General features: G+C 45.3%; 1 protein-coding gene across 11 annotated transcripts in view; it reads left to right on the top strand.

Annotated features, from left to right (window-relative positions):
- The window catches only part of Nmnat3 (nicotinamide nucleotide adenylyltransferase 3), a 120954-nt gene that overhangs the window by 53120 nt on the left and 52562 nt on the right, over positions 1–15272 (top strand). For 7 of the 11 annotated variants that reach the window (XM_029481515.1, XM_029481517.1, XM_021171974.2 and 4 more), the window contains one exon: positions 553–698. In XM_029481515.1, coding sequence (XP_029337375.1) covers positions 590–698 — 109 coding nt within the window. In that variant the 5' untranslated portion in view covers positions 553–589. The remainder of the gene's footprint in view (positions 1–552; positions 699–15272) is intronic. The other 4 variants (XM_029481516.1, XM_021171975.2, XM_021171976.2 and 1 more) reach the window with 1 other exon arrangement.

Consider the following 15272-nt stretch of genomic DNA (forward strand, 5'->3'; position numbering starts at 1 on the left):
TGGTACATGCCTTTAATCCCAGCACTTGGGAGGCAGAGGCAAGTGGATTTCTGAGTTCGAGGCCAGCCTGGTCTACAAAGTGAGTTCCAGGACAGCCAAAGTTACACAGAGAAACCCTATCTCAGAAAAAAAAAAAAAGGCCACCCTGAATTTCTCACAGAAGACATGGTGGGAGTCACTCAGGCTCCTTTGGACCTTGAAGTCATGAAGGAGAGCCCAGGGAAGAAATCAGGAAGAGCAAATACAGACTTTGAGTTTGGGCTGCCTAGATTCCAGACCTGGCCCGGCAGCTCCTGAGGTCTTTGAGCCACACAGTATGCATTTGAGCCTGACAGAAGGGTTTGGAGAAATGGTTCATGTCACAATGTGGTTTGTAGCACTAGACACAGAACCTGGAATACTGCGAGCTCTCCGTGAACGTTGCTCTCCTTGCCGCCTTGGTATATCTTGTAGTGATGGGTCGTGGCTGTGTGTGGCGTAGACTCTCATTTATACAGTTGTCTCCATGCTAACTTCCTGACATGAGGTTTTTTTTTCCCCTCCCTATGAAAGCAGGGTGGCCACTGCGGGTGTAGAGGTGTGTGACAGCATGAAGAACCGAATCCCCGTGGTGCTTCTGGCCTGTGGTTCCTTCAACCCCATCACGAATATGCACCTGCGCTTGTTTGAGGTGGCCAGAGACCACCTACACCAAACAGGTCAGTCGGAGACACAGGCGCTGGAGGCCTGATGGGCTAGGGCTTTGTTTGATGGTGTCATTGTTACCTTGAGTACGGCTGCTTGTCAAGTCATTCTCCCCTTATGTTGGAGGACGCATCTCCCCCAACCTGGGTAGAGGGCTCTTGACCCTTAGCTCTATGGTATATGTGAGTTCATCCCTTGGCATGGGTTGAAATGTCTCAGAGTCCCTCTTCCTTGCTTGCCTAACGTCGTCGGTGAACACTGAAGGCTTGGGGAAGGGATAGTTTAGGGAAACTGCCCGACCCAGGGCCTCTTGAATGCTCCCCACATTTACCCACACATCTGGGAATAGGTAACACATGCCTTTGAAATGCCCTGCTGCCTGCAGCAGGTAAACAAAAATTCAATAAAGGGAATTGACATTTCTCCATCTGAAGAATAGGTTTCTTCTCTGTAACAAACTGTTTTATGTATTCATAAATACATTTTATGGCTGCATCATGTTTTCATAAATGTGTTTTGTATTACTGTGTTGGCCAAAATTTTTGCCTTTAGAGGCATTTTTATACCAGAATCAATTCCTACTTATTTTTAATATTTAAAAAAAAGCATTTGAGTAACATGTCAATCATTCACAGAAATCATACACAAATGTTGGCTTCTTTTTATAGAACTATGACTTTGTTTACAAAACATGCTTTTACTATTGAACAAATGATCATGAATGTCTATGCATGGTAAATAAGTGGTTTTTATAAAGAAAATTTTTGAAATACAAGCAATGCAGTCACAATTGCTCGTTGGACATCAGTAGGCAGTATACCAAAAAACTGTAAATGCCCAGTAAACTTGAACATAGATACTGCAGATCACTGGGAAACAATGCAGATGCAAATAAAAACACAAGAGCATGGCCAGGTTCCATGTATCATGAGGGCAGCAACTGTGGCTGCAGCAGAGCCACAGGATTGCCCACCACCTGTCACTGGGCTGTCACCGGCCTCCCAGTAAGCATCAGGTGCAGGGGTCAGGAGTCTCTGCCTCTGAGGCTGGCGAAGGTTAAAGACTGGCAGAGCCCAGGGCTAGCAGGTTAGGGAGGAGACAGACCCTGGGTTCTGGTAGTGATCCCATCAACCCTGGAAGAGAAGCTTGGGTCCCAAAAAGTATAGAAGCAACATCCATAATCATAGAAACAGATAAGTCACTCATTGAAACCAAACCAAAAGCAGCCAAAGAAGATGTTAGAACTAACAAAGAGATGATGGGAATCAATGGTTATGTGCCAGATGTTCAACGTTTAAATAAAAGCAGAGAAAACATTTTAAAAGACCCAAATCAAACTCATAGGGTTGGAGCGAAATGTGTGCGGTGAAAACATGCCTGCTAGTATTATAGTTATATATGTATATATGTATGGATAGTATATATGATGTTAGTGTAGTAACATCAAACACCACGGAAAAGACAGGGGTTGGGGAGAAGATACACAGCAGACCAACCAAAAGAAAATACAGAGAGAGAAAAACATATTTCTAAAACAGGAGTAACCAAGATGTGTGTAATAACTTTAAGCAGTGTCACGTAGCTGTCGCTGGGATCTCAAAAGGAAAACTCACAAAGAGGAGGAAGAGGGTTTGCAGAAGTCAAGGCTGAGATGTGTCCAGACTTGATGCACACAGCCCACAGGTCCAAGGGGCCCAGAAAAGCCAAGCTTAACAGGCAGGAGAGAAACAGCCCAGGGGGTCTGATCCTCAGAGTTCTCAAAACCAGAAGGAAGACAGAAATCTTAAAAGCAGCCACAAGAGAAGAAAAGTAAGGATGACAGCCAGTGTCAGTGACCCTGTTACCGAATTTACCAGAAGAATTCAGTAAAATGATTTCCCTAAAGAAGAAAAAGAAAGGCCCTTCAGTCCAGAGTTCTGTAGCCAGCTCCATATCCAGCAGAAATACCCTTGGAAGATAAAACCAAAGTAAGGATATTTGCAGAGACACGGAAGCTGGGAGGACTCATCACCAGCAGACCTGCACTCCAAAAGACACACGCTTAAATTCCCTGGGTAGGAAAGTGACAACCAGCAATGGGGGTTTCCCTGAGGGACTGCAGAGAGTGACCACATGAGGCACATTCAAGGAAGATGGGGCTTTTAACATTTAAATGTCTTTAAAAGGAGGTTGACAGGTTAAGTGAGAATTCAATATTATGAGATTCTAGACTGCAGAAGTAAAGGGGGGCGGTGGGCGGTGGGAGGCAGCATTAATCTGCTGGTTCAGAGGGGCAAAATGCAAGTATTCTGCCTATGGAACATTCCGGTTTACTCAAGATAGACTGTGATATGTTAAAGATAAACATTTAAACCCCAGAATGTGTGTGTGTGTGTGTGTGTGTGTGTGTGCGCGCGCTTATGTGCATCTGTGAAGGTAAAAGAACAACCTCCGATGGTGTTCTGTGGATGCTCCCCCTGACGCCACCTTTTTGAGGCAGACTGAGTCACCGACGTGAGCACACAGCCTGGCTACACTGACTAGCTGATGAACCTCAGGGTTTTACCTGTCTTTGCCACCCCAGTGCTATGATTACGAGTCCACATACAACTATGCAGTGATGGTTTGAGTAGACATGGCTCCCATAGACTCATGTGTTTGAGTGCTTGGCCTGTAGGGAGTAGTGGTCTCATGAGGAGGTGTGGCAGAGGCAGGCTTTGAGGACTCACATGCTCAAGCTATTCCTACTGTGATACACAGTCTCCTGCTCTCTGGGATCAAGAAGTAGAGCTCTCAGGACCTTCTCCAGCACCATGCCTGCCTACAAGCTTCCATGCCTCTCACCATGGCAATAATAGAACTGTAAGCTAGCCCCAATTAAATGTTTTCCTTTATAAGAGTTGACATGGCCATGGTGTCTCTTGACCACACTAGAACCCTAACTAAGACACATGCCCAGTTGTTTTGTATGGGGTCTGAGGATTAAACTCGGGTCCTTGTGCTTAAAGACAAGCACTTTGTAGCTTGAGCCATTGCTCCTGCCCTAAGCCCCCAAACATCAGAGCAGTCAACTGTAGCTAATAAGTATACAGAGGAAATAATATAATTCAAAAGAAGAGAGAGGGGACAGAAACAGGTGGGATGGACAGAAAACAAGTAAGAGGAGATACCAAAACCTGATGATATCAATAATCGCCTTAAATATAGACTAGTGGCATCTGATAAACTTTGGATTATCATATCCAGCAAAATAAGCAAGGTGTGGCTCTGTACAGTTGAGCTGGCCTTTTATTTGGAGGGAGATGGGTTCCAAGACCCCCAGTGGATGCCAAAAGCTGAAGATCCCATCAGACCTGATGCACTGCGTTCTTCCTACATTCTTGTAGTAAAGTTGAATTTATACATTAGGCGAAGGAAGATGTTAACAGCAGGAGCTAGTAAATGGAATGACTCTATAACAGTACACTGTAATAAACGTTATTTAAGATGTGTGAGCTCTTTCTGGAGACTTTCATTTAATATTGTCATAGACTAGTTGACCATAGGTAACTGAAATGGTGGAAAGGAAAATTGCAAATAAGAAAGGATTATGTGTAAAAACCACATCTTACATGTAAAAATGTAGATATGTTCAGGGGAAAGGGATTGAAAATTGTCCCACACAAGCACTAATTAAACAAAAGCTAGAATTACTGTCATATCAGAGGACAGAAAGACTATTACCAGGAATGAGAAAGCCTTTCCATAATTACAAACTTAACCTCCGTTCCAAAATACTGAGACCCAGGGCCAGACAATATGGAGAGAGAGAAAGACCTTGTAAGACTCAGCTCTAAACGGACGTCTCCATCAAAACCCACCCCTCCTGGCTCAGGGAACCCTACAGCAGAGGATGTGGGAAGAGTGTAAGAGCCAGAGGGGATGGAGGACACCAAGGAAAACAGGCTTTCTAATCTACAGGATCGATGTGGGCTCACAGAGACTGAGGCAGCATACACAGGGCCTCCACAGATCTACACCAGGTGGTGTCCTAGAGCTGAAAGAAGTAGACAGGTGCCCCCCATCCCTAACCCAGAGCTAGCTCCAATTGATAACCACTTGTAACTGCACAGTTGGTTTTCTCCAAGGAAGTCTCGCTAGGCAAACAAACTACTCAAGTGTAGGCTGTGTGCCCTGCAGTAGCTGGCTGATGGGAAATGAACTCAGCAGCATCTTTGGAGGTTCCTGTTTCATAATGTCATGTCAGAGCTTTTTATTTTTATTTTTTATCATGTATAATATATAGTATGTATTATATATGTAGTAGATCGAATGAAAATGGACCCCATAGGCTCATAGGGACTGGCTCAATTAGGGGCTGTGGCCTTATTGGAGTGGGTGTGGCATTATTGGAGGAAGTGTGTCACTGGTGGTGGCTTTAAAGGCTCAGAAGCTCAAGCCAGGCCTAGCATGTCTCATTCTCTGCCTGCTGATCCAGATATAGAACTCTCAGCTTCTTCTCTAGCACTGCATCTGCCTGTAAACCACCATGTTTCCCTCCATGACAATAATGGACTAAACCTCAGAAACTGTAAGCCAGTCCCAATTAAATGCTTTTGTTTATGAGTTGCCTTGGTCATGGTGTCTCTTCACAGCAATAGAACCTTAAGTAAGACTATACATACGATGTAACTTTGTCCATGGGTTGGAAGACTCATGTTAAAATTTATCTTTGTTGGCTTTACTAATAAGTTTTTATAAGGACATTTTAATACAAATCACATAATATGCTCAGCCTGTCCCCCGATACTCCTCTACCATCTCCTTTCTCAGGAAAACCTCTCCAAATTTTCCTATAGACTCATCTTAATTGCAGTAGGTTTTCAGTAGCAATAAGCTGATTCTAATATTTATACAGAGGTAGGATTGCCAGGAGAGTAACATAACGATAGAGAGAAACACAGTTTGGAGCATTGTCATTACCTGTCTTTAGAGATAATTACCAAGCTGCTGCACTTGTGACAATACTTTGCTGCTGCAGATAAACAGATCAGTGGAACCAAGGGGGCCAGAGCTGACCCCGTTACATAGACAGCTGATTTTGTGAAAGTACAAAAGACAACATGGTAGACAAGGGTAGCTTTTATTTCCATAAATGGTACTAAAATAACCAGGTACCCATACACAAAATGTATTTAATTCATAGATCATAGTGTACTCTAATCCAAATAGATGATAAGCCATAATATAAAAGCCCCAAACCACAGAATTCCCAGAAGCAAGCATAGGAAACCATCTCTGTGACTTGGGGTAAAGATGTCTTACATAAAACACCCAAAGTGTGATTCATAATGAAAAACAGTGGTCAGTTGGAGTTAATCAAAACTGACAGATGCTCCTGAGAGATGCAGTAAAGAGAGGAAAAAGGACAAATCACAAGCCAGAGGAGATCTACAGAATTCAAATTTGATAAGACTGGGATCCAGAATGTGTAGGAACCTCTGGACCCAGAGATTAAACAAACAATAGTGGGCTTCACCTGAAAGGTAGATGGATGGCAAATTATCACATGAAAAGATGCTCAGAGGATTGCAGTTAAGAGCACAGTGGTACCACCACACCTGTGAGGACAGGTCAGGAGCATTCTCTTCTCCCATGCTGAGGGATGTAAATGGGCAATGACTGCTTTTAGTGGCGTTGCAGTTTCTTAGAAGTTAAATGTCTACCTACTATGCCCATGTGCCCAAATCTGTGTGTAAGTGCTCAGAGCAGCTTGAGCTATTAAACAAGCCAGCTTGTGAATACATGAGCAGATTGTGATTGTAATCAACAGGAAACAGATCAAACCAGTAACAGAGATGAATCTCAAAAACAATGGTGCTGAGTGAACATATACCCCATTTCTAGAAAATTCTAGAAAACGCCAAGTTAATCTACAGTGGCAGTAGGAGCTGGCGGCAGGGCAGTGGCCAAAGGCAAGGTATAAGTAGAAACATGTTCCTGTGTTAAGGAATGTATATGTGTGCATGCATGTGTGTGTGCGGCTGTTATCAAATTGGGGGGGGGGTGTAGAAGTAGCTCAGGAAGTAGGATGTTTATGTGTAATATTAGGACCTCGATTCAGCTCCATAGCACCTGTGTAAAGTCAGGCATATACACACACACACACACACACACACACATACACAGAGAGAGAGACACACACACACCTCAAATTATACTGCTTAAATATATATAACTTATTGCATGTCAGTTATATGTAAATAAAATGACCAAACAGGGTTGAGGAGATGGCTCAGTGGGTAAGAAGTCTTGGTGTGCAAGAATAACGACCCAAGTTCAAATCCCTAGCACACATGTAAAAAGCTGGGCATGGCCACACGTGCCTACAACCCAGTCCAGCATTTGGGGGTGGAGAAAGATGGATCCTGGGAGCCTGCTAGCCAACCAGCCTAATAAAAACAGTGAGCTAGTTCACTGTCTCAAGGCAATGAGGTAGAAAATGATAAAGAGTCCCCCAAATCCTCCTCTGGTCTTGATATGCACATACATGAGTTTGTATGCCTGCACATTGTTGTCTTTGCAACACACACACACACACACACACACACATACACACACACACGAGTTACCTAACTTTACAAAGTTGATTCCACAGAGTTGGCCCAATTCTATGTAAAGTTCCATAAGTTCTTTAGCACCAATGGCCCAATTTCTTTAACAAATAAATAACAAGAAAGTGGAACATGGAACTATATAATTCAACAGAGACTCAAAAAACATAAATGAAATATTATGTATGGACCGAGTTTGAATCCTGATTCAAGCAAATCAACTGAAAGGTGGTACTCATGGAGAAATGTAAACCCACTTGGATAATAAAGGTTACCAAAGAATTATTTTTCTCAAAAAGAGCTATTACTTACATAAAATAAAAGGTGCTCTTCATTGCATAGAAAGAAATGTACACAGCCATAGCCCAATATTCCCTGCATAACTTAAAAGGGAATGTGGGACACTGTAGCTTCTACCCAGGCTCCACTATTGGAAGTGTGCGGTAAACATCTGTCTGACCATAAGACCTGGCCACTGAATACCTTTCCTGCCAACCATGACTCATCAGAAAAGCCTCTGGCTTTAAGGATGCTGTGTTGTGAGGATCTCAGGGCAGGGCTTGTTATCCTGTGTGGAATGGGCCACTTCACAGTCAGCTCCATCTAAACCCACGGAGACTGCACGTACCCACCTGCCTTGTACCTGCAGGCTCTCCTTCTGCCCTGTGGGAAGGCCCATGCCCTAGCAAGCTTTCGGAGAGCTCTGCTACCCACAAAGTTCCCATTAACTACCAAATGCATAGACAGTTGGCCCTATGGCTATATTACATATACCTACTAGGAATATGATTTTTGTCTTTTGGTATATAAAAGGGCCTGGGTCAGATGCTACCTTGGCCACTGCCTTGCCTTCATTCTCAGTCCTTTGAGAAGTAGCTGGCCATTTTTGCAAGTGCACAGTGTCCTGGGATTCTGTGCATTGTTTTCAGCATTCCATAAACACTTCATCTTCTCCAGACCAGGCATATGCTGCAAACTAGAGTGGGCAAAACTGTACCTGCTGCCAGACAGTAGTGGGCAGCCTCGATTGCCAGAGGATGGATAGAATCCAGATAGAAAACTTAGTATGGGGCTCAGTGGGTGTGGGGAGGGGAGGCTCAGGATGGATAAAACCTGGACACAGGAGAAGAGCAGCCCTCCCTGCACATGGGGAATGCAGCTGACTGATGTGGGAGGTGCAGGCACAGAGAGGGCCTGTGTTGCCATATGGGGGTGGTGTTCTGGGAATTTCCCTTCCCCACACAGTCAGGCGTCATCTCCAACTACCCAGAGTCCCACAGCCAGATGTGTCTACTAAGCTTGACCCAGCCCCCGCTCTCCAGGAACAAGCATTTAAACGGGCACATTTTCTCTCCATCCAAAACAGATCGCCATTAAGACTGAGTGAAAATCTGACCGCCACCCACCACCGCCACGCCCACCAGCTGACTTTTTCTTTTTTCATAATAATAAAAAAATCTCCTTTCTGTTGGTGTATTCACCAAAACCAACTCAAGATTCTCCGTTGTACTGCATACATAGTAACTGAATTAAACAGCCTGACTCCCTGTGTTCATTGCCTTTAAGTAGACTGTTCTCGCCTGCTGTAGCTCTCTGCCATTTTTATTTTGAACCTATTCCTCTTTCACAGCCAAAAAAAAAAAAACCTTCTGCCAGTTGGAACCCTATTTCTTTCTCTTTCTTTTTCCTGAATAGACCCTTGAAAATGGACAGAAGCACTGTAAGATGTCAAAAGTATTTGCCCATTGGCCTATGATAATGCATCCCTTAGTGATGGACCTTGTGCACAATGGATAAAAGTGGTAACACTAGTGGATTTGCATAACCAATCATCCCCTGCCAGAGCCCCCTCTCAGTGGGTCAATGCCACACCCACCCATCATTCAAGCTCCTTAACCTGGAAGGCTGTTAGGGAATAAGTTATGGGCCTGGAGACTGAGAAGTGCCCATGGATTTCCCTTGCCTGTAATCACCGGCGCAGGCTGGCTTTGCACTCTGTGCGCTGAGGCTCCACAGAGACTCTAAAAGGCTTCGTGGATAAATTTGCATAGTGGATGTCAGTGGTTCTTAAAAGTTTATTTGGGTTTTGTTATTCTTGTTTTCCGATTTCCAAAGAAATTATTCAGCCAAACACATGGCTAGTCAATAGCTTCAGACATACCTAAAGCATTCACTGAATCTATTAAGAACTCGAGCCTGCATTTTCTCTGAAGATGTTGGATGTATTCCCAGTGGTAAGTGGTTGTTGCCCAACATGCAGTCACAAACTTACAAATGGAGGCTGGATTAAATTTAAATGTTGTTTTCTGCTATTTAAATGGGTTAGTGTTTTCTAATCAATATGTTTAGCCATTGGCCTGCGCTTCAACAACAGTCCGCTTGTATTTCCTGTTTAGCATCAAATCTTGTCAGCTTAATTAAGACATCCCTGTAGCATGAGTTAGCACCTGTTCACTTTTTGCCTGTAACTACATTTGCATCATTAGTTACTACACTCAGGAAGTCCTAGGTGCCCTGAGCAAACACATTCACTTTTGAAAACACCCCTAGGAAGTGATGCTGCTGATGTCCTAGATGAGGAAGCTTGGGCAAAAGCCCAGGGAGATATAATATCTTGACTGAAGTCACACATTTAGCCGGAGGTAGAGCCCTTTTTCCTCTCTACCCATAACCACCAGCCATGCTTCCTCCATTCACCTAACCCATTACTGACCGACTGCACTGGGTGCTATGCTAGACTGAAGGACACAAAGGGGCAGGAGCAATCCACATGATAGGGGCAGACAGAAATCAAATCCAGAAGTAAAAATTATCAGCATGACATATGCCACTAAAGGGGACATTCTGATAGCTATTGCTGTGAACCATGTGGTGATGTGGCATACACAGAGAATCCAGGGAGGTCATTTCTAAGGTTGTAAGTGACTAAGCTGGAGTAGAACCATAAAGCATTATTTAGTTTGTTAGAAGCGAGGGTGGTGCCAGGCGGTGGTGGCGCACGCCTTTAATCCCAGCACTCGGGAGGCAGAGGCAGGCGGATTTCTGAGTTCGAGGCCAGCCTGGTCTGCAAAGTGAGTTCCAGGACAGTCGGGGCTACACAGAGAAACCCTGTCTCGAAAAACAAACAAACAAACAAACAAACAAACAAACAAGTGAGGGCGCCTGGGGCCTAGAGGTGCAAGGAACTTTCAGGCTGGAAGTGAAGGCCCTGCAGCAGATGACAATGTGGCTCTTAGGACTCTGAGAGGCGAGTCGGCTGCTCATCGATCTCTCTTTTTCCCTCTGTTGGACATGTGAGCCCACACACTGAACTGAGGATTCCAGGAAGCCGGTAAGAGACAGTGTGTGTAACATGTAGTTGTCATGGTTTGGCTATAAACTGCCCCTTCTAGACTCATGTATTTGAGAGCTTGGTCCCCAACTGGTGGTACTGTTTGGGGACTTTGGGGGCTAAGGTCTAACAGAAGGAGGTTGGGGTGCTGGCCTAAGCTTTCATTTCCTAATCTGTCTTGATGAGATCAGGCTGTAGCCCAAGCCTCTACCTGGGAACCCGGCTGCTCTAGCCCCTGTGCCCTCCCAGCTCCAAGCCCCTCTGCTGGCTGACCCGGTGCTGGCCGCATGCCTTCAGCCTCTCTCTAGGAAGGCCCCTGGAGGTAACACCAGGAGGTAACACTGGAAAACCTGGAATGGATGAGCAGGGCAAGCTGGGTGTTGGAAAGTGGTGCTTGGAGCAGAAGAGAAAGGCTACTGCACTATCTTCCGAGGTGGACGGCTCAGTCCTGAGAGTGAGGCCTGCAAAGAAGGGAGAATATTGGATATGCTGTGTGAGACCCTGTGAGCCGGAACCTCTCATGCACGCGGGGTCAGTGTGGCAGGTCCCCACTGAAGACTTCTGAGCCATCCTGGGAGGTGGATTTTCCAGGTGGCTGTTCTGGGGCAACTTCAGAGAAAAGAGGATAACAGTTCAGAAAGGGCAGTAGTGTGCTAATGAGGAATGAGGCATGGGAGAGGGGGGTGGGGGTCGTAGGACACTGTGCTTTGCTTCAGGTCTTGCTGGGACTATCCTTAGAACGACTGATCTTGGGATTCCCCAAAAGCAGACAGAGTAGATGGCTGGTGAGAGCTAAGGACAGGACAGATTGAGCCTCTAGAGGCAGAAGCACAGACTTGCCAGAAGTGGTAAAGAGTGATTCGGGAAAGGTTGAAGCTGTGGAGGTCCAGATGTGAAGGGGTCTCAGGGTCTCCAGATGTTGAGGAGGGACTTTTAGAGATAAGGAAGTGGGACTCCAGGGTAGCTCTTCTGTGCAGACTGGAAAATAGTCTACCTAATGGTCAGATTAGGGGTGAAGAGAGGCACGTGGGAGTGTAAGGACAAAGTGTAGCCGTGGGTTTGTAGATTATGGCAGGATCCCTAAGGACAAGGAAATGTACGGTGAGGACGGAAGGGGGTGTGGGAGGACGGAGGCAGAGGGAACTGGTCCAGGCCAGAGTGCAGACCCTTACAGGTGACTGTGGAGGAGATGGTAGAGGTTCCCCAGACAATGCTCTAAGCACAGCAGCATCTTACAAAGAGGAAGCTGCTTCTGCGCCTCAGGAGTGTTTGAATCAAATGGACCACAGAGGAGACTGAGACCGGATCATAAGACAGATAACAGGATTTCCCAGGACAGCATCACATGGGTAACGATGAGAGGAGGAATATGTGTACAAGGATGCTCAGGTAGGATTACTACCCCTGACTCTACAGTAGGGAAACTGAGGCAGAGAGAAGTTACACTTACCACAGCTAATATGTAGGGCACTGCAGCCTGCCCTCATGTCTGTCCCCAAGGCCAGTGTTCTTTCCATGTCCCTTCTGTGCTGCAGAGGCAACAGCAGGTTACTGTTGAGTTCTCCAGATGTGGAATTCCAGGGACAGACTTGGACAGGGCAGAGTCTAAGTCAACTAAGGAGAACAGGAAGTGATCACAGGCTAAGTGTGGAGTACCAAGTACCAAGTAAGGATGGGCATTAGGTGAGGGGACTCAGGGAGAGCCTTTTAACCCACTGGATGGAATCTCTGCTATGACAAGGAATCCGCAGCTCTGACTTGCTACCTAGCAGAGCTCAGATTGACTCTAGCTCCCTAGAGCTTTTGATTTCTCTTAGATGCCCATACTCACAGGACAAAATGTGGTAGTGGTAGGATCCAGGGCAGATAGATATCGCAGCCCTCTCTGTGACCACAGGTCACGGAAAAGGCCACTGGCTGGCTGCAGTCACCCTTGGTATCAAACCCATTCAGCAGCCACAGGGCCCTGAGCAGTTTACTCCAGCCAGAGTTCGTTTCCTCAGTTGTCACATGGAGACAACCTTGCAGGGTTATTTATTTCAAAGCTTCAGTGAGAGGCTCACCCTATATATCCAGTGCATTATTTGACCTCTTTTGCATTGTGTGTAAGACCCAGCTCAGGGCTGGCCATGACCAGAAGGGTTAGCATAATCTTCTCATATCTATGCATGGGAGAGAGAGAAGCCACAGAATAGCATCTCCTGTTTCCTCTTAGTCCTTTCTCGATACTTTATGATGTTATTTCCTAACGATCTTGCCCCACGTGCCCATGGCATTCGGGATTAAATTGCGTCGTAAAGATAACAACCTAGCCCAAAGGCCTGTCCTTTTTGTTCCCCTTTGGACAACCTTGAGGAGGGGAAAGGTATTTATGGCTCCTAGTTTTTCCTCACAGTGACTTGCATTTTAAACGGAGGCCTATTTATTATAACATCATTTGCACTCCCGGTTTTCCACGTTAAGTAAAAATGTCTGATCAGAGTCCAGTATGATGCACAGCCCCTTTGCCCGCCCTGTGGTTTTCGTTTTAATTCTCCGGTGCACAGTGCATATGGAGAGAGTTAAATGCATCATGATAAGGCAGTGCAGTACAATCTGAGATAAGGGGGAAATTAAGCTATAATAATTCCATTTAAGCCACTGACAGCCCCAGTTCTGGGTCTTCTGGGTTTTTGGAGATACTGTGAGAACATAAGTAAATACTGTATAAACTCAGCATGTTGCTTTAATCTTGGGCTCACACGGACATGTATTAATCAAACAGTGATTTTAATATATATTCATGGGCAGTGTTCCAGCTTGGTCTGAAGAGGAAGGGAAAAAAAAAACCCTTCGTCTTCGCATTTTCTAATTTAAAAGAATTTTTTTAGAGAAGATGGGTTTAAAAATGTTGAATTACTCCAGCAATTGTTTTGAACCAAGATAATTTTTTCCCTGAGGCTTCAAGGATTTGAGGTTGTGTGTGTGTGTTATATTCTTTTAAAAGGAGATTTTTTTTTTTCTGATTTAATAACACATCAGTGTTTTCCTTGTCTTTCTGTTTCTTCCTTAAGATGTGACTTAAGGGAACCAAATCCTAAACATACCCACGAGGGGGCAGTTTCTGTGGCAGGCACAGCATCAGGCTCTGCGGCTCCAGGCTGGACTAGGAACAGCACTGCATTGGCACGTGTGCTCCCTGCTCCCTGCCCTCAGCTCTTCACAGAGCCCTGCATGTGACCTTTTCTGTCCAGTGCTATAAAAATGGGGACCCCTAATATTCATTAACTCAGATGCCCCAAATCCCTTCTCCTGCCTTCTCATCACCCCCTCCTTTCTCCCAAACAAATGCAAAACTAAGACATAACAGTGTGCTTCGCTTATCCCCCCAAAAAGAGTTATTGGAAGCCACATGCAGCAAGGCACTAGTTTCTGGAATAGATGAAGAACACTCCAAACTCAACCATCAAAGCAGTCAGCCCCTCCAGGAAAGGAGCAAAGACATAATGAGACATCGCAGTATGGCGCATATGCGGCTAGTACATAGGACGTGGAGAGATAGCTAGCATCTGCCTGTGAGAAAATGCAACCTCAGCACCACAAACGGCATCACTGCACACCTTTTGAACTAACTAAAATGCAAACTCTTGGCATCAGCAGATGCCAGGAGGAATGCAGGGAATCTGGAGCCCTCCGACCCATGGCAGGAGAGTAACGAGGCCCAGCACTCAGGAGAGGGTGGCTAACAGCTTCTCCGGGAGTGAACATGGAGCTGTCACTTGACCCAGCAGTTGTACGCTGGGGCACTTTCCCAAGAGGAATGGAAAGATCTTCACATAAAAACTGGTACACAAGTGTTCATCACAGCTCTGCTCATGCAGCCAAAACCCAGAAAGCACCCATCTGCCCTTCAAGCAGTGGCTATATCCACAGCACAGAATTCTGTGCGGTGAAAGCTGAGCTACTCACCCGGCACCTCAGTTGACTCTCCAGGAAATAGGACTGAGTCAAAAATGCCATTCCTAAAAGGTCACATGTTACGTGATTGTACCTATATAACACTGTTAACGTGACAAAAGTGTATAAGAACAGATTAATGGCTGCCGGGGATTAGGGGCAGGGGCCTGGAGACAGGGAGTGGGCATTGTAATTAACAAGCAACATGAGACTAGGGCCTTGTCCTTGCAGTAATAGAAGTGTTCATGTCGTTATTGGTGGTTACATGGAAACCATAATGAGATAATCTCAGCAAAACCATCCCACACTCACACCTGTTATGTGCATGCCCTTGAATGAGCACATGTAAAACGGGAGATGTCTGAGGGAGGTCACTGGATTATGTCAGTCTTGAGATCCTGGTTGAAATATTGTAGTTTAACCTATAGATTGTTACCATTGAGAGTACCTGTGAAATCACTCTGTTCTGTTAAACATGCAAGTTCCATTATCATCTCAAAAGCTTAAGCGAGGAATACACAAGAAACAGTAAGAACACATTGGATGTCTTCCTGTCACTTTCTTCTCTGCCTGTGCCTTTCAGAGGTTAAACATTAATGATCCTGTTTTGCAGATAAGGGAACAGAGGCTTATAAGTGTTTAGCAAAACCCAGCTATAGAGGATGCAGAACCAGAGTCACTTCTGTCCCAGGCCATCAGGCCAAGCTCTGAGGTCCCTAAGGAGAGAGCTCTGGGCTGGAAGTGCCAGG

The sequence above is a fragment of the Mus caroli genome, chromosome 9 (genome assembly GCF_900094665.2).
Source record: "Mus caroli chromosome 9, CAROLI_EIJ_v1.1, whole genome shotgun sequence".
Lineage (NCBI taxonomy): Eukaryota > Metazoa > Chordata > Mammalia > Rodentia > Muridae > Mus > Mus caroli.